The sequence below is a fragment of the Schistocerca americana genome, chromosome 7, assembly GCF_021461395.2.
Source record: "Schistocerca americana isolate TAMUIC-IGC-003095 chromosome 7, iqSchAmer2.1, whole genome shotgun sequence".
NCBI classification, from domain to species: Eukaryota; Metazoa; Arthropoda; class Insecta; order Orthoptera; family Acrididae; genus Schistocerca; species Schistocerca americana.
In genome coordinates, this window is record NC_060125.1 from 224,120,021 (window position 1) to 224,147,520 (window position 27,500).

General features: G+C 43.6%; 1 protein-coding gene across 1 annotated transcript in view; it reads left to right on the forward strand.

Moving 5' to 3' along the window:
• LOC124622852 (lutropin-choriogonadotropic hormone receptor-like) overlaps positions 1-27,500 on the forward strand; it is a 315,610-nt gene that overhangs the window by 46,535 nt on the left and 241,575 nt on the right. The window contains exon 6 of the mRNA XM_047148644.1: positions 1,748-1,813. Coding sequence (XP_047004600.1) covers positions 1,748-1,813 — 66 coding nt within the window. The remainder of the gene's footprint in view (positions 1-1,747; positions 1,814-27,500) is intronic.

Genomic DNA, 27,500 nt, shown 5'->3' on the forward strand with positions numbered 1-27,500 from the left:
TGAACAACCCGAACCATTCCTACGCTGGTGACTAGAAATGGTGTCTTTATTCTAACGTAAGTAAAACGGAATGGTTGAAACCAAACAAAGACATCAGTGTATCCGCAAAAGATAATGCTGTACAGTATGTGGAACAACGACGGTGTGGTGTATCGCGAATTGGTTCCTCGAGGTGTAACTATCATTGCTGACATTCATTATCTATGTTGACGTCTTGCAGGCGCAGTCCAAGAACAACGATCATGAAGACTTGGTGAAGAGGTGCTACTGCAGATAACACTCCCCGCTTTCTGCTACATTGACGAAAAACCCTATACAGGAGTTGGGTTTGGAAGTCATTCCGGAACCACCTCATTCACGTGACATTATGCCGTCAGATTTCCATCAGTTCCTCTCTCTCCCGAACAACCTTCAAGGAACTTCTTTCCCGGATGAAAATGCGCTCCGAACATGACTCAACCCAAAACCGCTTGATTTGTACAGAAGCATAATCGAAATATTACCCAGCGTTGACAAACTGTCGTAAATACTGAAGTAGAATATGTTATTGTTGTTTAAACTCTCTGTTACGTGTATCTGTTGTATTTATTAAACTTATGGGAAAACACTACTAGCTTATGCACCAATACAATAGTTCTGCCATCATCAGTTATTCTGGTGCCTAGATAGCAGCTCTTATACATTATTTTTTGCATCTCATTTATTTATCTAATTCCCTCACAATCACCTGATTTCATTCCACTACATACTCATACCATTACCATACTCATACCACTACCCTTGTTTTTCTTTTCTTGACGTTGATCTAATAACCTCATTTCAAGACAATATTCATTGCGTACAACTGCTCTTCCAAGTAGTTTGCGCTCTGAGAGAACTGCAACGTCATCTGCAAACCTCAAAATTTTTATTCTTCTCCTTGATTTTCAATTCCATTTCCAAATTTTTCCTGGGACTCCTTTACTGCTTTCTCAATGTGCGGGCTGAGTAACTTCAGAGATAGGTTACTAAAACCCTCTCTCATTCCCTTTTCGACGAAAAGTTGCCTTTCACGCCCTGCTATTCTTATAACTGCAGCCTGGTTTCTGTACAAACTGTAGATAATGTTTCGGCCCCTGTATTCTACCCCTGGTTTTTTCAAAATACAAAGAACCCACCCCAGGCAGTATTGTAAAAAGATTTCTATAAACCTAAACGGACATTTGGCTTTCTTCAGTCAATATTCCACTATAAATCGTAGGATCAGTTCTGATTCGCTCGTTCCTGCATTTCTCGAGAACCCAAACTGATATTCCCAAAGGCCGGTTTCTACCTGTTTTTCCAGTCTTCTGCAAATAATTTGTGCCAGTGTTTTGCAGCCGTAATTTACTAAACTGATAATTTGGCAGTGTTCAAATCTAACGATACGTGCCTTCTTGAAATTGAAATTATTACATTCTTCTCGCTCTCTGAGGGTGTTGCACCTGTCTGATATTCTTACACTTCTGGTTGAATAGTTTGTGATCGCTGGCTCTCCCAAGGATTTCAGTTATTCTAAGTGAAGTTTTCCTTGGTTTCCTTGAGCAGGTATGTGTATGTTGAAATTCAGATATTGCCATATGTCTACATCCTGCTTGTCGATAGAGTATGGTTCAGGGACTTTCTGGAAGTAGTAAGTCTCTTTTCCTTCTGTTGACCTTCTAAAATGTCTATATTCTTATTTTTTCAGTGGGATAATATTACTCGTTTCTGTTTTTTTCTGTTTCAGAGACGTGAAATCAAATAAGCTGACGAAGATTCCGGACCTCTCGCAGTGCAAGGATCTAAGAGTCCTGTAAGTACAACAGAAAATCGGTATCACTGTATGCAAACTGCACTACACCCATGAGCAATTGAACTAGCTATTACTGCTGTATTGAGCGAGAGAAGGCGTTTCTGCCGCCAGTGAGAATAAAATAATTCGACGGATCACGTGACTACGATCATCAGATCTCGGATTTGCCCTCAGCGTGACAGACCACTCAGGATAAGCAACAAGCACGATATTACCGCAGTTGATTATAGCTAAATCTTGTGTGCTTGATGCGCGGCGTACTCCAATCTGCAAGACTGCACAAGCACTGAGATATTTGCATGACCACATCTCAATGGTATACTGTGCTACTTCGATTCCGGAGAAACTCACGTGGTCACAGTCAGTATGGCTAACAATGAATAAAGAAAAGGAAACACCAGAGCCGTATCATCAAATAAGTTTATTTCAAACGACTACTTACGGCTCAACACTTATGCTATCTTCAGGTCCAGTATAAACCAAAAGAGTACTTTCTTAATTGGCACATGTATTGTAGAACCCATTGGTTTATACTGACCCGAATATGGTGTAAGTGTTGTGCCGAAACTAGTCATTTAAAATAAATTTCTTTGATGATACGGCTCTGTTTTTTCCCATAGAGATGGATCCCCTCTACGCCCACACCGGCATGATGGCCAACTCAAAAGGTCTACTGGCATCTCTGCATAAGGGTTAGTTTTCACTAGAGTGACGTGTCGCAGGATGTAGGTACTGCGATGTTTGCATCTCATGTGGAGATAGATTGGGTCGAAGTCGAACGGACGGTAGCGGTTTGAAGGGCAGAGGAAAAAAAGTGCCAAGGCAAGAGCCAAGAGAAAAAAAAACCTCTGCGATAGTTAGGCCCGGTGATAAGTGCAGTAGCGGATGTCTTGCTGCCTGCGATAGGTCATGCATGGGTAGGCTTTGTTAGTAGTGGGTATCACGCAGGTCGATACCTTTGACGCTGTGCAGTGCTGTTGCTCGGCGGCTGCCGCTGGGTGCCGGTGTTGAACTCTCGATCAGCGCCAGCAACCTGCAACAGTTAGGTTTATCATAGTTTTTGTGTCCGATAATTCAGATATCGGACGCACAGTGCAGGGTGATGTTGGCGAATTGTTGTGCGTCAGTGGGCGAGCTCGTCGGTGTCCCTGCTGTGGCCTGTTGGTCGGTCCTAATAGCAGCTGGTAATTACCAGTCAGTGTTGCTGATATGCAGGGGCTTGCATACGTTTATCGCGTGTTGGTGTATGTTAGCTTGCCATAGGTGGTTATGCCCTAGCTAGTAGTGTCTTTGGCCGCTTATGCTTCCACCTATGGTTGTAATCGTAGTTTCCTAGAGTAAGGATGAAAGGATTGTTCGAGTGTCTCGAGTTCCTGTATAGTCGTGTGGCGTGTTTTTTGAATACTTCCTTGAGGGTTTCAAGGTGCTATTCTTTGTGAATATCCACGTTTCATGTGTAGCTTGGAGCGTTGCTAATGATTCGTAGCACTTTGTTCTGTATGATCTGCAGGGGGCGCAGTCGTGTAAGAGCTGCATATCCCCAGACGGGAGCTGCGTACATCAGAGATCTAATCAGTGTCGTGTATATGGACCTCGACACCCTCCTATTCAGTGTGCTTTCCCTGTTGAGCATTGGGTAGAGTTGTCTGAGCCTCGCGTACGCTCTGTTGGCCACGTATTCACTGTGGTCCCCCCATGTAAGTTTCCGGTCCAGCCAGACACCGAGATATCTGACTTTCTCTCGGAAACGTATTTTGCGTGTATGTAGTGTTATCTGTCTACTGTGTTGATGTTTGCGCAGTAATTTCGGTCTGCGTGTAAACAGAACTGCTTCGCACTTGTCGACGTTTACTTTAAAACGCCATCGTTCCAACCAACGCTGGCCGGCCGCGGTGGCCGTGCGGTTCTGGCGCTGCAGTCCGGAGCCGCGGGGCTGCTACGGTCGCAGGTTCGAATCCTGCCTCGGGCATGGGTGTGTGTGATGTCCTTAGGTTAGTTAGGTTTAAGTAGTTCTAAGTTCTAGGGGACTTATGACCTAAGATGTTGAGTCCCATAGTGCTCAGAGCCATTTTGAACCAACCAACGCTCGGCAGTTCTGAGTGCCGTCTGTATTCGACGGTTTCCATTCTTGCGCAAGGATGACTGTGTCATCCGCGTAGATGTCTAACGTCGTGTTTTGTGTTACTAGGAAGTCGTTGATGTACAGGTTGAACAAGATGGGTCCTAGTATGGTTCACTGGGGTACTCCAGCTTGGATATGTTGTGTTGATTGTTTGCCCTGCACGTCAGTGTTGAAACATTTGTTCGTGAGACATGATACGTACGAGTCCGTCTGGGAAACCAGCTTCGCTTAGTTTGCGCATAAGCCCGTTGTGCCAGAGACGGTCGAAAGTTTTTTCGATGTCCAGGAACACGGCCCCTGTGGCTTTGTTCATGTTGTAGCCGTGTGTTATATGTTGGACTGCGCGGAGAAGTTGCGTCGTAGAGGGATGATTCCTAAAAACGAACTGCTCCGGTCTTAGGGTGTCATTGGCGAAGCAGTACCTAGTGACGCGTTTTAATATTACCTTCTCAACAATCTTGCTGAGCAAGCACAGCAGACTGATGGGTCGGTAATTTTGTGGGAGGGACGGCTCTGGTGTTTTCTCTATTTATATCATCAGCCGCTGTCCGACGTCCATGAGAACGATGGTCTTCCACAAGTTGGGTTACAATGTGTTGCTGACAGGGTCGCCGTCGACTATCGAGGGTTAGAATTGTGAACAGACTGCCCACAGTGCAAAAATGACTGGGAGTTCAGCGCTGCACAGGAATAGCTGGTGAGTTGTCGTAATATCAAGAACAATTTCCTCAGCAAGGAGTTCAGATTCCATCACCCAATAGAGGTACTTTCTGTCACTGCTCGTCACAGAGTACAGCAGCTATCATGGGCAGAGAAGACACCGAGTGTAGGTTGTGTGTGTGTGTGTGTGTGTGTGTGTGTGTGTGTGTGTGTGTGTGTGTGTGTGTGTGTGTGTGTGTGTTTATAAATATATGTAGAAAAACAGTCCATGAGCATCCTGTCTGCCAATGCTTAATGCCAAATGCTGAAATGGGATGATTTAGACCCTGCCGCTGTCCAGGTAAAATATTATTGGCTATAGCACCCTACAGACGAGCTGTACATTCAGGTAGACAGTGCACCATTCCATCGTTCCTTAAGTATGTCAGAAAAATTTTGAGGAATAATTTTCAGATATCACGGTGCTTGCGTGGCCACCTCGATCGGGCTGCTCCAGCGCTGCCCCACTGGGTATGGGCGCCCACGTTGCCTATCAGTTCTCCCGCAGGCTGTATAGGCTATCTCCAATTTTACTGCACCACGTTCTGCGAGGGAGCGACCTATTTTGCTTCCAACGTCCGTAAGCGCTTGGACAAAGCTTACCGCCTGTGGTTCAAATGGCTCTGAGCACTATGCGACTTAACATCTGAGGTCATCAGTCGCCTAGAACTTAGAACTACTTAAACCTAACTAACCTAAGGACATCACACACATCCATGCCCGAGGCAGGATTCGAACCTGCGACGGTAGCGGTCGCTCGGCTCCAGACTGTACCGCCTAGAACCGCACGGTCACTCCGGCGGGCTACCGCCTGTGAATCAGCTGTTCACCCATCCGTGTCCACCGCCGCTTGCGGACGCCCAGCTGCCCGTGAACGGGCACTCGAGATCGGACAGCCTGACCTAGATTACCAGACCTCAGTCCTAATGAGCATGGTTTCGGTTAGGTGGTCTTCAATCAGAACGGCTAACCAAAACATGGAGTGAATGTCACAATTCGTCGTCCCTGACATGAGTTAGATAGGGCGCAGAATGTGGATAATTCAGTTGCTCAAGACTGTAAGTGCTAGTTATTTCGATTTATACACGATATTTAATTGAACAGTGAAGCTTCCATTAAACGAATTATTTGTAAAAATTTAAAATTGATGGACAGATATGTTGGTTCTTCAGCTTCAATATATACTCAGCATATTTCTCACAGTTGAGCTGTATAAGTGGTGCTTGCAACAGACGTGATCCATAGTTATGAACTATGGAAAATCTCCTACGAAGTTGCATGACTATAGCACCTCCTCGACTAGGGCTTGTAAAGAGCGCTCCGATGATTCAGTTTAAAGAGCATCGTCTGAGAACGACAAGATACAGGTTTGAATCGTACCATGAGCGAGTTTCAATAACGTAAATCGCAAGCTGTTTACGCGGTTCTCATAACTGCAACTGTCTTTTGTTCAATGACGCTTTGATTAAACTCTGTATAGCTGCTCGTAAAATCCAAATTTATGCTCATAACAAAGCTGTATAGGTCATAAGGTAATGTCCGCAAATGTGATCCAGCCATTTCCAGCTGTAAGCGGTGAACTGTGCAGAGAGAGGAAATGTGAAATGACTACCAAGAGATGTCAGCGTTTTCTGTTGAGGACAGAAGAAAATACATTTACCTTTGTATGTGGCCAGTTACGGAGGTCACACCCCAGGACTGACATTTGCAGGGTAGTGAGGTGGCCGGTAGATGTCACTCATGATTCCGCTACGAACAAATGCTGTTCATTATACGGGAGCAGGTGGGAGCTGGTTAACTGAGTTTTAAAATCACCAGAACCTTCCAACAAAAGACGTTGTCTCATAAAATCTTAATCAAATGGAGACTATAAAACACGCAGTCGCTATAGTGATGTTGTGTCTCGTTAACATAAAGGCATTGCAAAAGCTTCGGATAAAGCTCAGAGATGATATGGTCGTCGACGTTCCTCTACAAAATAATTTTACCGCTGTCGCGAGCTTTTTTTTCTTTTTTTCGACTATATAGATGGCTTTTTCTGGGAACTCCTGCAGTCCACAAGCTCCCATAATATGTATTGCCAAAATAGTTCTGTAATACAAAGTACTAACCGAATGAGACGACTTAATCATTCTTCATGTTATAACCACAGTTTTCTACTACGAAAGCTATAACTATTTCACTACATGAAATGTGCGTAACTGTTGTAAAAATTCACCCACGAGACATCAAAACTACAGCTTGTTCACTTCAGTGAAAGGAACCTTACAACTGAGTACAGCTGAAGGTCAGTAACCTTTTTTCACAATTTCATGACAATCACGTCACGTACGTCAATATATGCAGAGGCTCTATTCGAAACTGCTGAAGTGAGCTTCGATGCAAATCGGTATTACCTGATGATGTTGTCACTACGGACAATACGATGGACTTTTCGTCAGTTTCAGCGTATTGGCGAAATATTGTGACTACGGCCACGCAGAACACTTCTTCTTGATGGTCCAGTGAACCATGTGAAGTTCAGCCATTAGACAGATAATCATTTATTTGCTATTTTAAACAAAATAAACGGTGCCTTTTGTGAAAGAGAAGGTTTAGAGAGGACAAACGAAAAATTAGCCAACAACGCCCCTTCTTCTGCATCAGACCGGGAATATTAACCTATGACTATGGCTCACCAATGGTAGCTATATGAATTTTAACCAATACTATCACTTCTCCACCACGAACGCTAGAAAACCCCCCTTCATAAGAGGACGCGACACTCCTCTCTGACAGTGTTCTAGCAGTAGTGGACACCAGAGGATCCTGAAGAAGATCCCAGCAGAGGGGTCGAAACGTCGATCATTTTAGTAGAAATATGATGTGGCCTAATAACCCAGAAGATTTTTAACTACATTGACAGGGCTCACGAAAGGCTGCAGAATTACATAAAGCGAAAAATTGATTATCACTCTACGAAGAAGAACAGTGGAGAGTTCACGGATAAGGACATTCTTCGAAATCTAAACCTCATCTAAATATCGGATAGCAACGGTCATATCATTGGAGTAGGAAATTGTGTTAGATAGGGTTTGTTATTTGGAACGGTGGATAATCAGTATGTAACGAGGTCATTACAGATGCACTAAAAAACTCGAATTGTATTAGGGTAGGGAAGGAATCGGCCGTGTCCATTTCAACCAACCAGACACATTTTAAAGGACTTAGGGAACCACAGAAAACCTAAAACTGACGTGCCTGTCAGTATTTGAAGTCAGCACTCTTGCTGACGTTGTGGAACGTTTTCCTTTAAATTCACCTTTACAGAAATATGAACAAATGCGGAAAGCAGCTTAAAAGTAAAGGCGGGCTTGTTAGAAAAGATCACAAAAGAAACTGGTCAAAAACACTTTATAACATACACATATATTTGACAAGGACCTTTGGTACAGGAGAATAGCTTCCCTTAAACTCTTGTGATACAGTTATGCCGACTGGAAATATAAAAAATGGTTCAAATGGCTCTGAGCACTATGAGGCTTAACATCTGAGGTCATCAGCCCTCTAGAACTTAGAACTACTTAAACCTGACTAACCTAAGGACATCAATCACATCCATGCCTGAGGCAGGATTCGAACCTGCGACAGTAGCAGTCGCGCGGTTCCGGACTGAAGCGTCTAGAACCGCTCAGCCACAGTGGCCTGTTGGAAATATAATCACGATATTGCAGTGACTTGTCTTATTCTTAATTAAGATGTAAAGTTCCTTTGGAAGCACAGTAATTCAGAATAACGCAGGCATTGCAATATCGTATTTATCCGCCGACGACTGGGAAGCGACTTTCAAGGAAAATGCCCTAACTGCACAGGAATATACATAATGGATGCACGAGTAGAGGAGGTAGACGCATGGTTGACGACATATGGAGTTCTGCGTCTGGCCGTGCATCGAGCTCGAGTAGCCAAATGGGAAGGCGCCGCTCATGATGAGCGGTAAACCTGGGTTCGAGTCGCGGACCGGCACGAATTTTCATTCTCATCATTCCGCTCTACAGCTGATGGTTTTCCATATCCGCAATGGCGAATACATTGAATGAAAATATAATCAGTACAGAAAGCAAGTTTTCAACACATCGTTGCTTTCAAAACGTTGAGAAGAATGACATCTCTTTACATTTAGTAAGAGGTGATATGAAAAGCAGCGTTAATGGGAGCACTCCAGAAGTTTTATTTTCACTTGGTGGCCACAGGCATCTGGCGGATGCTGACGGTAGTGTGAGGATATGTACTGTCACGAATCAGATTAATTCATAATCTCAAATTACCTCATTGTACACTGACGGAAAAAATAGCAACACTAAGGAGTTGGGCGAGATAAACGAAAGTTGGTAGGTGTGTTTCTACATCTGAAAGATAATTCTATTCAAATTTTAGCGTCAGTCGTATAGGAATGGCGACTGTAGCGCTACGATGAGGATGCGCATGATGTTTGCTTAACATATACGATTTAAATATCATGAGCGCTAGTTACCTCTGAGATTGCACGTGGCGAGTTGATGTTAGTCGAGAGTAGCTATAAGACGACGAAAACACCGTTATCAACACGTCACTGAATATGAACGATGTAGTGTAACAGGGCTACGAGAAGCTATATGTTCATTCTTCGATACTGCAGAAAGACTTGGCAGGAATTCAGCCACTGTACATGACTGCGGCAGCGGTGGGCAGGAGGATGGACGGCCGTAAGAAAACTGGGTTCCGGAGGGCCACTTGGCACTACCGAGAGGGAAGACCGTCGTGTTCGGCGCACGGCTGTAGCGCATCGTACCGCATCTACGGCAGAAATTCGAGCAACAGTTGGCACCACAGTGACACAAAGAACTGTCACATATCGATTACTTCAGCTACAGCTCCCAGTCAGAAGCCCTGTAGTGTGTATTCAACATGGTTTCTGCAAACAGAGACCCTACGAAACTCAGCTCGCTCTGTCCCTTCAAGAGATCCACAGCGCCGTAGACAACGATTCTCTGGCTGATGCCGTGTTCTTTGAGTTCAGGAAGGGATTTGATACCGTCCCGCACTGCTTTTTACTGAAGAAAATGCGAGCCTATCTAGCATCTGAGCAGATTTGCCATTGGATTCAAGACTTCTTTGCAGGCAGAACTTAACACGTCGCTGTTAACAGAGAAAAGTCGGCAAATGTAAAGGAAATTTCTTGAATATTCCAAGGGAATATGATAGAACCGTTACTAGGTGCGAGGTTAGATTTTCTCGGCAAATCTCGGTCATGAATCAGACTTCGCCTGAAGAAGTACGGAACTTGTTGAAACGTTGCTGCAAAACGACGCTTTGACTATGCTGATAACCCGTGAAGACTTCATCAAGACCGTTACTCTTTACAGTATATATAAATGATCTAATAGAAAGCGTCAGATGCTCTTTAAGGCTGTTCGCAGAAGATGCGGTTGTCTGTAACAAAATAGCAACGACAGAAGATAGAAATGATTTGGAGAATGACCTCCGGAAAGTTGATGAATGTTGCAGACTCTGGCAGCTGCCCCTGAACGTAAATAAATATACGAGTGTTGGAACTTAAGTAGTGGCAACCATTTATTTACAGCTCGTTCAAAATAGATACGTGTTTCAAAGTTTTACTGACCTTCAAAGTACTCACCAGCATTGTGTATAACCCGTTGCCAGCGATGTGAAAGTCGTAGGATACTCTTAGCAGTGCCAGTTGTGTTGACAGTTCGAGCGGCACGGTCTATTGCCTGACGAATTTGTAGCAGTTCTGAAGCGAATGCCGTGGAGTGTTTCCCTCAGTTTAGAAATCGAGTTGAAGTTACGACGGCTTAAGTCAGGGCAGTGCTGTAGGTGGTATAGCACTTAGCGGCCCCATCAGTCAAACAAATCAATAACTGTACGTGTTTGAGCATTGTCCTGCAAAATGATGGTGAGGTCCTGCAGAAAGTGTCATCACTTCTGTCTCTAAGGTGGTCGTAGGTTGTGTTCCAAAAATGAACAGCATAGACGATGTGAAACGCTGTCGAAGGCTTTCGGATAACCTGGTTTCCAATATCTGCAACCGTCTTTATTAAGTGATGTAACAGAGCAAACCGGACTGTAGGCAAGCCTATCGGCCTTCCTTTCGTATTTCACGTCTGTCACTGTTTCAGCTCATCGCAACGGACGTTATGTAATCATAGGCTACAGTATACCATACGAATCAGTGCTGCCCAATTTCTAGACTACTCTTACAGTGAGGTGAATATAAAGACGCCAACTCCACGTGGTAGTGATATTATCCTGCCCCATCGGCCTCCCCCACACACCTGCTCAGCTCACCTGCTCACCTCTTCCTTCTACGGTCTCGAGCCATGCAGACTGTTCCCTCTCGGTAAATATCGATGAATTCAGGAAGTGAGGACTAACAATTCGAGGAAATGAGAGGCGGTCTCAGAACTCATTATCACACGGGTGTTCTCGCTTCTGGCCGATATGCATTATCGACCAGACCGTAATGTGTCGAAAAGCGGGGCATACACCGATGGTCAGGTCACAGGCTAACACACGGTGAGGTTCCTGAATCCCCGAAGGCGAATAGCCGGGAGAGTCCTTTCATAAAGACGCGACAAATTTCCTTCCCCGTCCTTTCCACTATCCAAGCTTCATTTCTTCTTTGATTACCTACTTTTTGAGAGGATGTTAAATCTTAAGCTTTTTTCTGTCTACACCGAATGAGGAGGCGCAGTGATACAGCAGGGGACGCGCATTCCGTAGGACGGCGTTTCGAGCACCCGTTTGGCTATCCTGATTTTTGTTCTCCGTCGTTTCCCGAAATTTCTCAAAGAAAATCCTTCTATAAGGATAAGATCGATTACCTTCCCTATCGTCTTCCAATACACTTGCTGGCTATCCTTAATGACCTCATCGTCGACGCTATATTAAACCCACATTTCTGTTTCTTTTTTTTTCCATCTTCTTTCCATCCACCAATGTACCATGTCGGAACGCGCGTCACCAATCGTGAGGCCCGTAAGAACTGATCGGCGTGAAAAACATCACGGCTACAAGACACATTTGTTGTCAGGCAGCTTTCAACACTCCCCTTTCGTTTGCAAGACCGGTCATAGAACCTACTGGTGACAGACCGTCTGAATTCGGCGGGGCTGCTGGTGGAGACACGCACGTACGTCGTGTCTCGCTCACCTGCGTCTTTCAGATGATGATCTCTCCTCTGCGCAGTAGAAGCGCTGGACGTGGGCCCGCCTGACTCAGGATCTGTAAAGATGTTGAATGATGTGAAGTCTGAGAGGAGTTAGTGGTCGAACAATAGCGCGCATGTTTTTTGAAGGGTTGCCATTTTTAATTCTAGTAATATCCTGTGTGGTGATTTACAAAACACGTTTAAACAATCACTTCAATCTGCACGGTAAGCAGATTACAATGGTATTACACTCGCGTATCACGCCAAAACAATGACAGTTACATTTAAAAAAATTCTTAACAGTGGCGCAGTTTAATTGGCAAAGCATGTTCTACGTAGTCAGCAGGTTCTACGCCAGAGACATAACCACTCACCTCTTCCGTGTTTTCCCGACTGCCGCTTTTTTCCCTTGACATAGGATGGAAAAGTGCTTCCTTGTTGTCGGGCCAATCAGATTCATCCCCTTTTGTTGCCAATGCATATGTTGCCTTCTGGGGTCGACCAATGGCCGTCTTCTTACATGACTAATGTAATGTCACGTCAGTAGGGACGCTACGCAGGACGCTACCTGCCCCTAGTTCAATTACCCTCTCTCTCTCTCTCTCTCTCTCTCTCTCTCTCTCTCTCTCTCTTGTCTTTTAAAGTAACAAACATTTTCAAAAGACAAGTGATAAACATAGCATTCAAAACAGACAATCCAATCCAAACGCACATTCCAAAAATAGCAAAAAACACATATATCTACCAAAAAACAGGAATATATCAACTACAGTGCAACACATGTGATGTAATGTATACAGGGTGAGTCACCTAGCATTACCGCTGGATATATTTCGTAAACCACATCAAATACTGACGAATCGATTCCACAGACCGAACGTGAGGAGAGGGGCTAGTGTAACTGGTTAATACAAACCATAAAAAAATGCACGGAAGTATGTTTTTTAACACAAACCTACGTTTTTTTTTAAAATGGAACCCCGTTAGTTTTGTTAGCACATCTGAACATATAAACAAATACATAATCAGTGCCGTTTGTTGCATTGCAAAATGTTAATTACATCCGGAGATATTGTAACCTGAAGTTGACGCTTGAGTACCACTCCTCCGCTGTTCGATCGTGTGTATCGGAGAGCACCGAATGACGTAGGGATCCAAAGGGAACGGTGATGGAACTTAGGTACAGAAGAGACTGGAACAGCACATTACGTCCACATGCTAACACCTTTTTATTGGTCTTTTTCACTGATGCACATGTACATTACCACGAGGGGTGAGGTACACGTACACACGTGGTTTCCGTTTTCAATTACGGAGTGGAATAGAGTGTGTCCCGACATGTCAGGCCAATAGATGTTCAATGTGGTGGCCATCATTTGCTGCACACAACTGCAACCTCTGGCGTAATGAATGTCGTACACGCCGCAGTACATCTGGTGTAATGTCGCCGCAGGCTGCCACAATACGTTGTTTCATATCCTCTGGGGTTGTAGGCACATCACGGTACACATTCTCCTTTAACGTACCCCACAGAAAGAAGTCCAGAGGTGTAAGATCAGGAGAACGGGCTGGCCAATTTATGCGTCCTCCATGTCCTATGAAACGCCCGTCGAACATCCAGTCAAGGGTCACCCTAGTGTTAATTGCGGAATGTGCAGGTGCACCATCATGCTGGTACCACATACGTCGACGCGTTTCCAGTGGGACATTTTCGAGCAACGTTGGCAGATCATTCTGTAGAAATGCGATGTATGTTGCAGCTGTTTGGGCCCCTGCAATGAAGTGAAGACCAATGAGGTGGTCGCCAATGATTCCGCACCATACATTTCCAGTCCACAGTCACTGTCGCTCTACCTGTCTGAGCCAGCGACGATTGTCCACAGACCAGTAATGCATGTTCCGTAGATTCACTGCCCCGTGGTTTGTGAAACCTGCTTCATCGGTAAACAGGTAGAACTGCAACGCATTCTCTGTTAATGCCCATTGACAGAATTGCACTTGATGATTAAAGTCATCACCATGTAATTGCTGATGTAGCGACACATGAAATGGGTGAAAGCGGTGATGACGCAGTATGCGCATGACACTACTTTGACTCAGTCCACCGGCTCTCGCAATGTCCCGTGTACTCATTTGTGGGTTCATGGCAACAGCAGCTAACACACCAACTGCACCCGCTTCTCCTGTGATGGGCTTGTTATGGACCCGTTTGCGTGCTACGACCATACCTGTTGCATACAGTTGGCGGTAGATGTTTTGCAATGTGCGGCACGTTGGATGCTCTCTGTCTGGGTACCGTTCTGCATACACCCTGCAGGCTTCAGCTGCATTTCGTCGACACTCGCCATAGATGAGTATCATCTCCGCCTTTTCAGAGTTCGAATACACCATGGTCACAGTTCCTACAATACTACACTATCACAGACGTCTGGTAACACGATGTACTACAGTTGGTCTGCGTGCGGAGACGAATGCAGAATAACAATAGCAGCAAGCGCTACATGCGGACACTGCGATAGCTAGACCAAACCACAACAGTGCACTACAGCCACACTCGTAAACACGGTCGTCATCGTAAACATGTCCCTGCAGATGCTGCTCGCCGACCGTGGCCCGTGTTTGTTACAACACGCAACTGAACGTCGGAGGTTTCAAGCGTTAACTTTATGTTACAGTATCTCCGGATGTAATTAACATTTTACAATGCAACAAACGGCACTGATTACGTATTTGTTTATATGTTCAGATGTGCTAACAAAACTAACGTGGTTCCATTTAAAAAAAAGTTAGTTTGTGTTAAAAAACATACTTCCGTGCATTTTTGTATGGTTTGTCTTAAACAATTACACTAGCCCCTCTCCTCACGTTCGGTCTGTGGAATCGGTTCGTCAGTATTTGATGTGGTTTACGAAATATATCCAGCGGTAACGTTAGGTGACTCACCCTGTGTAGGACAAACCAGCAGAACATTTGGCACCCAGTACAAAGAACATATCAGAGCATGGAAATATGGAATGAGCCACTCAACTTTTGCAGAACATTTGAGAGAAAATAACCACAAACCTATTACAAGAGAAAATGATATGAAAATAATTATAATAAATAATGAAAGGCATCTCCTAACATTCTAACATTACAGGAAAATTTCCATTCATACAGAACAAAGGCTGAAAAGAAACAACTACTAAATGACTAAGTAAATATGACTAACAACTCACTGTTTACACTGATTGATCATATAGACAGAAATCCCAACAAATGATTACACATCTGAGTCCTCTCATAAGAATATACAGGAAAATATAAAAGAAAAATCTCTCTACCTCTCTAATACACACACACACACACACACACACACACACACATACACACACAAACACACACACACACACACACACACACACACACACACACACACACACACACACACAAAACAGTTGAATGCAGAAAATTGAGAATTTTGGTAACACTTAGACAAACAAATGAAACTCTGTATTAAAAAGATGGCAGTTACAGTGATGTGTAACGTAAATAGTGAACTGAAAGTGAACTGTAAGATGTCCACCTGGTAGCCAGACGAGAAAAAGTAGTTTGCTTGGATGCAATGAATTAGAAGTTACCTGTAAGTATCTTTCCATTTCATAAAAAAAGGTAAGGAACTGTTTTTATATCTATAACCTAGATGTGAAACCATAACCTGTGTGTAAAAATGGACAAACCATGTAATATTTCAGGACACCCACTGAAGATGGCTTGTGAAAAAGGTGAAACGCGTTTGGGTGCATAAATAAAAATAAACATTTCGATGTGCAGCATGCAAAAAAGGCATTTTCTTTCAAAAACCTGCAATTTATATACAGCTGCTGCGAAAATGGCCACTCCAAGAAACGTGTTGAACTGGTTTAGGCATGCGTAATCAAATAGAGAGATATGTAAACAGGCAGAATACGGCGCTGCTGTTGGCAACGCCTATATGAGACAACAAGTGTTCGGTGCAGTTGTTAGATCAGTTAGTGCTGCTACAATGGCAGCTTATCAAGATTTAAGTGAGTCTGAACGTGGTGTTATACTCGGCGCACGAGCGATGGAACACAGTATCTCCGAGACAGCAATGACGTGCGGATTTTCTCGGTAAAACATCAAATCGCTGACATGGCTGCGGCCGGAAAAAGATCCTGCAAGAACGGGACCAACAACGACTGAAGAGAATCGTTCAACGTGACAGAAGTACAACCCTTCTGAAAATTGCTGCAGATTTCAATTCTGGGGCATCAACAAGTGCCATCAGCAAGTGTCAGCGTACAAACCACTCAACGAAACATCACCGATATGGGCTTTCGGATCCGAATGCCCACTCGTGTACCCTTGATGACTGCACGACACAAAACTTTACGTCTCGCCTGGGACCGTCAACACCGACATTGGACAGTTGATGAGTGGAAACATGTTGCCTGGTCGGACGAGAGTCGTTTCAAATTGTATCGAGTGGATGGAAGTGTATGGCTATGGAGACAACCTCATGAATCCATGGACCCTGCATGTCAGCAGGAAACTGTTCAAGCTGGTGGAGGCTCTATTTGGTGTGGGGCGTGTGCATTTGAAGTGATGTGGCACCCCTGATACGTCTAGATACGACTCTGACAGGTAACACGTAAGTAAACATTCTGTCTGATCACTTGTATCCATTCGTGTCCATTGTGCATTCCAACGGACTTGGGTAATTCCAGCAGGACAATGCGACATCCTAAAAGTCCAGAATTGCTACAGAGTGGCTCCAGGAACACTCTTCTGCGTATAGCACATCCACTGGCGACCAAACTCCCCAGACATGAACATTATTGAGCATATCTGGGATGACTTGCAACGTGCTGTTCAGAAGAGATCTCCACCCGCTCGTACGGATTTATAGACAGCTCTGAAGGATTCATCGTGTCAATTACCTGCAGCACCTCTTGGGACTCCGAGTCCATGTCACGTCGTGTTGCGGCACTTCTGCGTGCACGCGGGTGCCCTACACGTTATTAGGCAGATGTACCAGTTTCTTTGGCTCTTCAGTGTATAAAACTTGTTTTGTGTGGTTGGAATACTGCGCACTTAGGTATCACTCACAGAGCACCCAGTGTTAATATAATTATTATACGCTCTAGTAAATACATTTCACGAATTAGAGGTATGAAAAAGATGATCTTTAAAAAAAATTAAAAACCAACCTTTGCAACATCCTAGTCTATCACATAGGTTTAAGTTGTTTCCTGTTCGCTTTTCAGCTTGGTAAAGTTCGAAGTTACTTATAACAATACAGGGTGAAAAGTGTTTAAACCGACAAACTCTGGGAGGTTGTAGGGAACATCAAAACAAATATTTTTCCCTAATGTCATTTTTTTTCTATGAGGATTCTTTAAACCGGTGGAGGTCGTATTACGCTCTTCAGTTGTTAGAGACAGTATTACGAGCTTCCGTTGTTAGAGGGCGTATTACGCTCATCAGTTGTAGGCAACTGCTGTCCAACAGTGTAGTAGTGCATTTTCTCTGTTTACTAATGGAGCGATACACCTAGGAGTGAGAACACTGATATGGTTGGCGCGTACTACGTGGCGCACCACAACGGACGAGCTGCACAGCGGGTTTATCAACAACAATATCCTAATCGCCGTATCCCGCATCATACGATCTTTGCTGCTGCGTACCAACGTCTGCGGCAGACCGGGTCATTTAGCAGATTACCTGGACAGGGACGCCGTCGCGCGGTAAGAACGCTGCAATTTGAGGAAGCTGTATTGCAGCATGTGGAGCGGGATCCTTCAATCAGCACTCGTGCAATTGCACGTAACATGGGGACGAATCAGACGAATGTAAGAACAGTCCTTCGACAGCAATTGTTACGTCCATTTCACTTACAGCGTGCCCACAACCTGGAACCAGTTGATTATCCACCAAGAACACAGTTTTTGCAGTGGTACCTGGAACAGTGTGAAATGCATCCTACATTTCCATCCTCTGTGTTGTTTACCGATGAAGCAACGTTCGGGCGTGATGGAGTCTTCAACATGCACAATTCGCATGTTTGGAGTAAGTTACTAGCGCTCATCAAGAGCGGTTCTTCGTTAATGTGTGGCTCAGTGTTGTTCGGGACTCTTCAATTGGGCCGTATCTGCTACCTAGGCCATTAAGTGACAGGCACTATTACAATTTTCTCGCCAGAGCATTGCCAGAATTGCTGGAAGACGTCCCGCTGTCTTCAAGACAACGCATGTGATTCCAACATGACGGGGCGCCGACACATTTCAGTCGTCGTGTGCGTCGATTCCTGGACCGATGGTTGCCAGAAACGTGGATTGGCAGTGGTGGTCCTGTACCAAGGCCTGCTCGATCCCCAGATACGTCCCCTCTCGACATTTTGGTGAAGGGAGAGAAGCGCAACCTTGTTTACGCAACTCTTGTTGCATAAGAAGAGGATCTGTTTGCTCGGATAGTAGTAGCAGCAGCAGGAACAATTCAAGGTACTCCTGGGGTTTTTGCCCGTGTCAGACAGAACATGGTCCAACGGTGTAACCTTTGTTTACGTGTCAATGGAGGCATTTTTGAAAATCTACTGTAATTGAAATTGGGTTGTGTTGATGTGTTGTCTCTTGGTCATAAAAAAATTCAAAAGTGTTTGTTGGTTTAATTAATTTGCCGCCAGAGAAATCTTCCTCTACCGGTTTAAATACTCCTCATAGGAAAAAATGACATTATGGAAAAATATTTGTTGTGATGTCCCCTACAACCTCCCAGAGTTTGTAGGTTTAAATACTTTTCACCTTGTATAAGCCGAAAAAGTCATATACTCATGAATAGATATCAACCATGTGATAGCATATACTGCATAAGTCATTTAAAACTTCCACCCGAAACTTTTTGAAATGGAAGGAGGTATTGATTGCAGTTCTCAGATAAATTAAGTGTACCTTCTGCCAGAACAAATTCCAGAGATACTAGATTACGTACCACTGCAGTTCAAGGGCATCGCGTGGTATCAGCACGATTGCTGTCCAGCACATAGAGTACGACATAATCCAGTCTCTTTTGTTGGGCAAAGCGGACCTGTACCGTGATTGCTCATTGCTAGAAATTTGACCCCTTAGACGTTCGTCTTTGGGAGATGGTTAAAGATCCTGTTTACAATGCCATACTGACTACATTAGATACCGAAAACGATGCATTATTGCTGCCTCTGTGGAAATTTCTGATGAAATGCTAAAACTTGAAACAGGCTCGAAGATTGTATTGAAGCTAATGGCCGCCATTTTAAACACCACATCTGAAGATCAATACTCTTCCTTCTTCAAAATTCAAAGAAACTGTTTATTCATTTTTTTCCCAAGTTAGTGCTGACATGTAAAGAACTGCAGGTATTCACAGTTTTTCCCACTGTGATTGCTCGTAAGGCCAACAGCCTTGCCACAGTGTAACACTGAAGTTAAAAAGCAGCCAGGTTTGACTATAAGTTGGATGGATCACCTTACAGGTCTGCCGAGTGCTGTTGGCAACCAGGGTGCATTCAGCCCTTCTGAGGCCAGTTGAGGAGCTATTTGACTGAAAAGTAGCGGAACCGGTCACGAAAACTAACAATGGCTAGGAGAGTAGTGTGCTGACCACATGCCCCTCCGTATCCACATCCGGTGACGCCCAAGGTCTGAGGATGACACGGCGGCCGGTCGGTACTATTGGGCCTTCGAGGCCTGTTCAGAATGTGTGTGTTTGCTCGTGAGACCTGAGTACATCGCGCCAAAGACGCAGTTTACTCTAGTTCCATTTTTTATCGTCGACGGGCATTGTTCTGGTTTTAAAAATGTGAATTTCTATATATATATATATATACGTTCTAGTGATATTTGAAATCCGTGTATGGGTTGCAATTGTGGGCCCTTGGTTACATTTCATTTCTGTGAATACGACACTTCATTACCGCCTTCCAACGACATGAATAGCGTTTTTGAGGAGTTCGTACAGTGTCTGACACTGAAAGACACACGAAGTGTACGTTAGACTCTTCTGGACAAGTAAACCGCTCTATCTCAGTGCTTACCTTGCGGAGACAACACAGAGAACCAAAACACTGTCAAGGCAACATTGCGTGGGTGCTGCCGCACATTAATGCAAGTTGAAGCACAATTTGAACGCAAACTACACAGTTAACACCGAGAGTTGAACGTGTTGAGTACACATACACATAACAAGAGAGGTTTTAAAAAATGAATGACATGCTCTTTTCAACGTCGAGAGACTGGCAAGCTTCGGTCCACCATACCTATACGCTCAGTCCACATCATTGAGTGGTTCCGATAGGTTTTTCCAAATGCATCACATTCACCGTGTTTCTGGAAGTTATGTGAAATGATCAAAACACAAAGAGACCTCGAAGTACAAAAAGGCTAGAAATCTAGTTAAGGAGCCTATGCGGCATCAGTGATATAATATGAATTATAGCGATTTATCAAACAATGAAAACTCCAGGTAGGAACATCAACAATGAAAATGTAGCAGCCTTCGTCAGTAAAGACACACACACACACACACACACACACACACACACACACACACCTCACGCTCTGTGTGCATGTGTGTACGTGAGGTGTGGTTTCTTGTATGTGTGTGTGTGTGTGTGTGTGTGTGTGTGCGTGTGCTTGAATGTGTGTGTGTGTGCGCGCGTACGTGCGCGTGAATGTTGTGCGTGTGTCTTTCTTTATGACGAATGCTGTAGCCGAAAGATACATTGCTCATGTCTTTTAGTCGTGCCTGTCTACAACTTTACATGTCTTCTTTACAGTAAGTAGCAATCTGTCTTTCCCTACATTGATTGTAACGGTTTATCACATTTAACGCCCTGTTTAAGTTTTCCTGGTATCAGCTTCGTTGTTCTGGCTGCTGTTGCTCCACAGAACTGAAGAAGGCTACAAACCATGCTAGGGAGCTTATAAGTATCTTCTCTTTCCACTGCATTATAAAACAGAATTCCCAAGTTCTTCTGATATCTCGTCTGTTGTTTAGGCTACCACTCCAAAGACATCACAAACGTTAATTAGTTGTCAACGATTCAATAATAACCTGACTATGCTTTTACTGCATTCGGCATTGAGTGAGAGCGACAAAAGTGGGCAAATACAGTGCCTACTGTGTGAGGTGGCGAAGCGGTAAGGCACTGGATTTGAATTCCGAAAATGATGACTCAAATACCCTTCCTATGGTTCAAATGGCTCTGAGCACTATGGGACTTAACATCTATGGTCATCAGTCCCCTAGAACTTAGATCTACTTAAACATAACTAACCTAAGGACAGCACACAACACCCAGTCATCACGAGGCAGAGAAACTCCCTGACCCCGCCGTGAATCGAACCGGGGAATCCGGGCGACCCTTCCCATCATCCAGATTTAGGTATTTCGTTGTTATCCTAATTCTCACAAGACAGAAGACGGTGTGGTTCCTTGAACGGGACACGGCTGATTTTCCTTTCTATCCTGCCCCAATGCGACTTTGTTTATCGTCTCGAATGACCTTATCGTTGGTAAGACGGTAGTCCTCCTATTTTGTAGGAAGGAAGGGCGCTAAGGACAGCTTCACTCGTGATGCTCTTACCAACCGATAGGGACAATGTTTCCGAAATAACCGAACAAACAAAACTTTTGGTGCTGCTATAGATAAATATTTACAGAAAGAATAGTGAGAAAGACGTCCAGAGACTCTCAAGTGTTTCATCAGTAAAAGAGTGTTCTAAGGAATATCCCCGAACAGTCATATAAACCACATGCTCATTATGATCTGAATAACATACACAAGTAAAGGCTCCACGACATGTTACGAATGTTTTTAAAAATTGGAAGAAAGGAAGGAAGTAATATTTGGGATAAACGTCTCATAAATGAGAGGCGGAGCAAAATCTCGGAATGGGAAAAAATAAGGAGAAAAATAGGCCGTGTCCTTTTCAAAGTAACCATTCCGGCATTTGAATGGAACATTATAGGGAAATCACGAAAAACTTTAACGTAAATGGCTAGACGGGTATTTGAACCAACATTCTCAAAAATGTTCAAATGTATGTGAAATCTTATGGGACTTAACTGCTAAGGTCATCAGTCCCTAAGCTTACACACTACTTAACCTAAATTATCCTAAGGACAAACACACACACCCATGTTCGAGGGAGGACTCGAACCTCCGCCGGGACCAGCCGCACAGTCCATGACTGCAGCGCCTTTACCGCTCGGTTAATCCCGCGTGGCAAACCAACATTCTTCAGAAGGCAGTTCCAGTTTCTTACTATGACCCATATCGCTAGGTGACGAATTTGAGCTCAAATATCGGGTTTTCGATACATTCAAGTAAAGTATAATTTATTCTGTGAGTGGTTACGGCAAACAGTCGCGATATTAGAGAAACTGGACATATTGTTTGTTAGCGGTATGGACTAAAATTATGCCACAATCGTAAAGTGCTCCTCCATAATTTATGGAGAGTTTATCTGCGTGCATGATACACCTGTTACGTGTCGCCGGCAGCTGTGGCCGAGCGGTTCTAGGCGCTTCAGTCCGGAACGGCGCTGCTGCTACGGTCGCAGGTTCGAATTCTGCCTCGGACGTGGATGTGTGTGATGTCCTTAGGTTGGTTAGGTTTAAGTAGTTCTAAGTCTAGGAGACTGATGACCTCAGACGGTAAGTCCCATAGTGCTTAGAGCCATTTGAACCATTCTTTTGTTACGTGTCTCTCCTTGTGAATGGACCGTGTAGCGTTGCCGGTTAGGTGTATAATATTGGCATTTAATATTTGTATAGTAGCGCACATAAAACACATGGAAAATAGTCAGGTCAATGATCAACTAAAATTCAAATATAAGAACTTCACGCATGCTTGACGCAATTCTGTGGAGTGACAAACTTGGCACAATGAGTGGAGGGCACCCCAGCGACAACAAATGTTATAACAAATAATCTATTGAATACGTCTCGAAAGTTTTCTTTTTAAAGTTATATGGGTCATATAACCAAAAACCAAGACTGAAAAATTCAACTATGGGAAAAATTGGAAAACATTACTGTTTTTAAACAAAATATCATAACTTTTATACGTTTGTCATATAAATGGCTAAATATTTAACAGAGATTGTTGGAGATATATTATTACAATAAAAAATGGAATATTGCGAACTATCTAAAACCGCATATATATTTGAAAATAAAAGTGATAAATGTCATCAAAAAATGGAAATTCTGTTGTCATAAAAAAACAAGGGTTTTTTGTTCAAACATAATTAATACCCTCGAGCGCTGAAAGTTTCGAGGCGCTCATTCAGACTAGCGGCCTCTTGTTCAGTACCGCCATCTCCATCCTCTCTTTCCTCCAGTGTGCGTAGAATCTTCTTCTTCACTCGGGAAATTCTCCTGGTCACTTTGTTCAACAAACTCCTCATGATTTTCGTCCACTTCAAGCAACTCCTCGCATATACGTCGCGCTAGCGGTTACCATTTAATTATTTGAATAAAATATTATCCATCGTTCAAAAAAATTAGACGTGATAAAACATAGTATACTCACTCTATTTTGCACTCTGGTGCCGAAATATACTTGAAATACAATGCCGCTAAATTTCATTCACTCGACCTCCACTGACACAGTGGGGTGCAGGGAACCCCAGTCGATTGTGGACAGCTGCCGTAAATGGATTAACGATTCCAGCGTGATATCACTGGCTTTACGAGTGGTGGTACCATCGTGATTTACGTACCTAAAATTAACGAAAAGTGGACGAGGTTTACTTCACCTCAGCACGTAAGACACGGATTAATGTCCTGCGCTGAGTCTTCCTTTACAGTTTTTAGCCCGGACTCTTCAACTTGTCATCAGCGTCATCCTCATTCATTTATTAATTCATTCATAGTATTTCGTTGATCCTATCAACAAGGAGAACATTCAGGAATGTGATAAGAGTCAAATCATATCTTAACAAAAAACAAGGGAATCGTAGAAACATAATCACAATAAACAGTCACCATAATGCTATTCACGCTAATGTCATCAAATTGTAATCGAGTAAATTACAAAGAAAGCTGCTATTTTTTTTAAAAAAAGTTGATACTTCGTCAGATCTGTTTATGGCTGCTTTTTGTGTTCTTTACGGTTCCTGATACCTGATTCTGTTGCGCATCAGTCTACCTTACATGATAGCAGTATTTACGCCAAGTGACGGACAATATGCTGCTACAGGGTACATAAAATCAAAATCAGCTATCGTAAAGTATTCCCTGTGCTCTCCGTGACGTGACTCATAGTTTTTGCAGGATATAGTTTCATCCTCCAACTTTCCTACAGTTCAGGAATGACGTTCACGGTTCGTTAGTAATCTGTCGTTTGACACACATGTATTTAGGGTGACTGTTATAAAGGAAAGTAGGAAGATTAGTGTTTAACGTTCCGTAGTCAACAAGATCATTAGAGACGGAGAAAAAACTCTGAATAAGGAAGGATTGGGAAACAACAAGCCTGGCATTTGCGTTAATCGATTTAGGGAAATCATGGCAAATCTGGATCAGAATGGCCAGACGGGGATTTGAACCGTTATCCTCCCCAATGCATGTCCAGTGAGCTAACCACAGCTCCACCTCACTCGGTTGTAGTGCATCTTAATGCCACGGAACGAAACAGGTGGTTTAACTTTCGCTATCCTGTTGCTCGGATAGAAGCAGCATAGTTCAGTTTTTCACATATTAATAGAAGGTCTCTAGAATAACTTGTAAATGCAGCTTTAAAGTGAAGTGGGGCAATCGGTATCTAGTTTCATTTATTCGATTTCAACTATTATTTTCTTTTTCGTGATCTTTTGTAGGATCTCAGAGACTAAGATCTTACAAAGAAATTCGTGCTAACTATAGTGTGATGTTCTTACTGAAGAATCCCATTAATTATTGTGGTACTGCATATCTTGGTACGATAGAAGAAGGAAGGAAATTTGTGTCGAAGAAATAGGTGATCCAGTAACGCGGTCAAAATTTGACTGAGAACAATATCATAAGGGTTCCTATACGTCAGCAGGAGGCGATGATATGTCTCTGGAGTTACTGATATCTGTGGAAGACATATAAACAAGAAAATTGTTTTATTTGGTTTCAAAAATCTATGAAATGTGTGCCTTACCATCAAATTACTAGAAAATGAGTAGCACCACAGTACGGAAACAGGCACGTCTGGATAAATAAGAAAACTATGGGACCATTTAAAAACTCCACCCAAACAGGCCATGAAGGCTAAATGGAACGGTACCGAGCGGCCGCCGTGTCATCCTAAGCCCACAGGCGTCACTGGATGCGGATATGGAGGGGCATGTGATCAGCACACCGCTCTCCCGCCCATATGTCAGTTTACGAGACCAGATCGGACCATTAGTCTGACAACATATTTGTAGCTGTATTGGTATTCATCTTACTTCATTTTATTTTACTTATTTAATAACTTTACTTTTGTGATAAAACTGTTTTCAAGACGCACATGCAAGATTCATGCATATTCAAATATTGAACACTCAAAATAATTTGTGCTATGTATGGGAAGGAAGTGTAAACTGTATTTTCTTCTTCCTATGAACTACACAGTTTCTTTTGTTTAAACGCATTTAACAACGTGGACCATCAGAAATCTTAACAAGAACAAACTGGAAGTATTTGGAATGTCGTGCTACTGAAGAATGTTAAACATTAAATAGGCGAGTTAAGTACGAAATGGAGAAGCATTAAAAAGAATGGATTAGGTAAGAAGGCTACGGATGACCCTTACCGGGAGAAATAACAGCCTGGTGAGAATCTGATGTGTATCTAAGACATCCGAGACAACTGATGCGGCGTGCAGGCACAGTGAACATGGCATTGGGAGAAGCAGTACAAGAAATTTGTAAAACCACTCTAAATGGGAATGGGACTCCCTACAGGGAAGACGACGTTCTCTTTCAAGAATCCTATTGAGTTAGAGAGCTCATAAGCTACACTCACGCCCATAAATTAAGGATAATGCTGATACATGGTGAAAACACGCTCTTGTGGGCGGTTTGCGGGTTTAAATCGCCTCGGGGTATGACCATGCGGTGGATTTGACCTGCGGTCGTCGCAGGGCGGCGCTGGCAGCAGTCTACATTCGCAGAGGTGTGTTGGTGCATGTCGGAGTACCGTGCAGCGAGTAAGTGTGCGGACGTTTTCAGACTTGCTAATGGTGACTGTATGTTGAAAATGGCTCAAAGAAGAGATATTGATGACGTTATGAGGGGTCGAATACTAGGGCACATCTTGTGAATGACGTTTTTCAGGACAACGACATCGCTCGACAGACTGGCCAGCATGTTCTCCAGACATGAACCCTATCCAAAATGCCTGGGATAGATTGAAAAGGGCTGTTTATGACGACGTGACCCACCAACCACTCTGAGGGATCTACGCCGAATAGCCGTTGAAAAGTGGAACAATCTAGACCAACGGTGCCTTGATGAACTTTTGTATAGTATGCCACGACGAATACAGGCATGCATCAATACAAGAGAACGTGCTACTGGGTGTTGCAGGTACCGGTGTGTAGAGCAATCTGGAACACCACCTCTGAAGGTCTCGCTGTATGGTGGTCCAACATGCAATGTGCGGTTTTCATGAGCAACAAAAATGGCTGAAATGATGTCTATGTTGATCTCTACTCCAATTTTCTATACAGGTTCCGGAACTCTCGGAACCGAGGTGATGCAAAACTTTTTTTGGTGTGTGTGTTTTTAGTGACGTCAGATGACTTGAAATTTCCCTCCACGTGTATCATACGATACAGCTGTGTGGAGCAACCAGCACTCGGTATTGCGCCAGGTGATACGACAGAGATATCTATCAGTGTTGTATCACTGTCGTCCCATTGTGAACCAGTAAAATCGCTTCAATTATGTTTCTGCGCACACCACCGGCAGCGTTACTTCTGTGTTGTATCGCATGTTGTATAGAATGTCGTATCGCCTCAGTGAGTACCGCGCTTATTGCGCTAGGCGGAAATGTGGCCCCTTCTTTTCTCGACAATTTTTGAGAAGGTAAAAGAGTTACACAAAGCTGAACTGCGTCCCAAGTTTTTTTTTTCTTTTTGACATCATCAACTCCTTTGATGATGACCGCCACAATTTCCTCTCCTGTGCCAAACTCTTCATCTCAGAATAGCACTTACAACCTACGCCCTCTGTTTGCTGGATGGATTCCAATCTCTGTATGTCTCTACAGTTTTTGCCCTGTATACCTGCATCTAGTACCATGGAAGTCATTCGCTGATGTCTTAACGTCCTGTCATCCTGTCCCTTCTCCTCGTCACTGTTTTCCACATTTTCTTTTCCTCTGTGATTCTACATAGTCCACCCAATTTTCAACATTTGTCTGTAACAAAACATTTCAGATGCTTCGATTCTCTTCTGTTCCAGTTTCCCCCACAGTTCATATTTCATTACCACACAATGCTGTGCTCCAAACGTACATTCTCAGAAATTTCTTCCTCAAATTATGTTTGGTGCTAGTAGTCTACTCTAGGCCAGGAATACCCTTTTTGCCAGTGCTACTCTGCTTTTGATGGCCTCCTTGATCCGTTCGTCATTAGTTATTTTGGTGCCTAGGTAGTAGAATACCTTAACTTTATCTGCTTT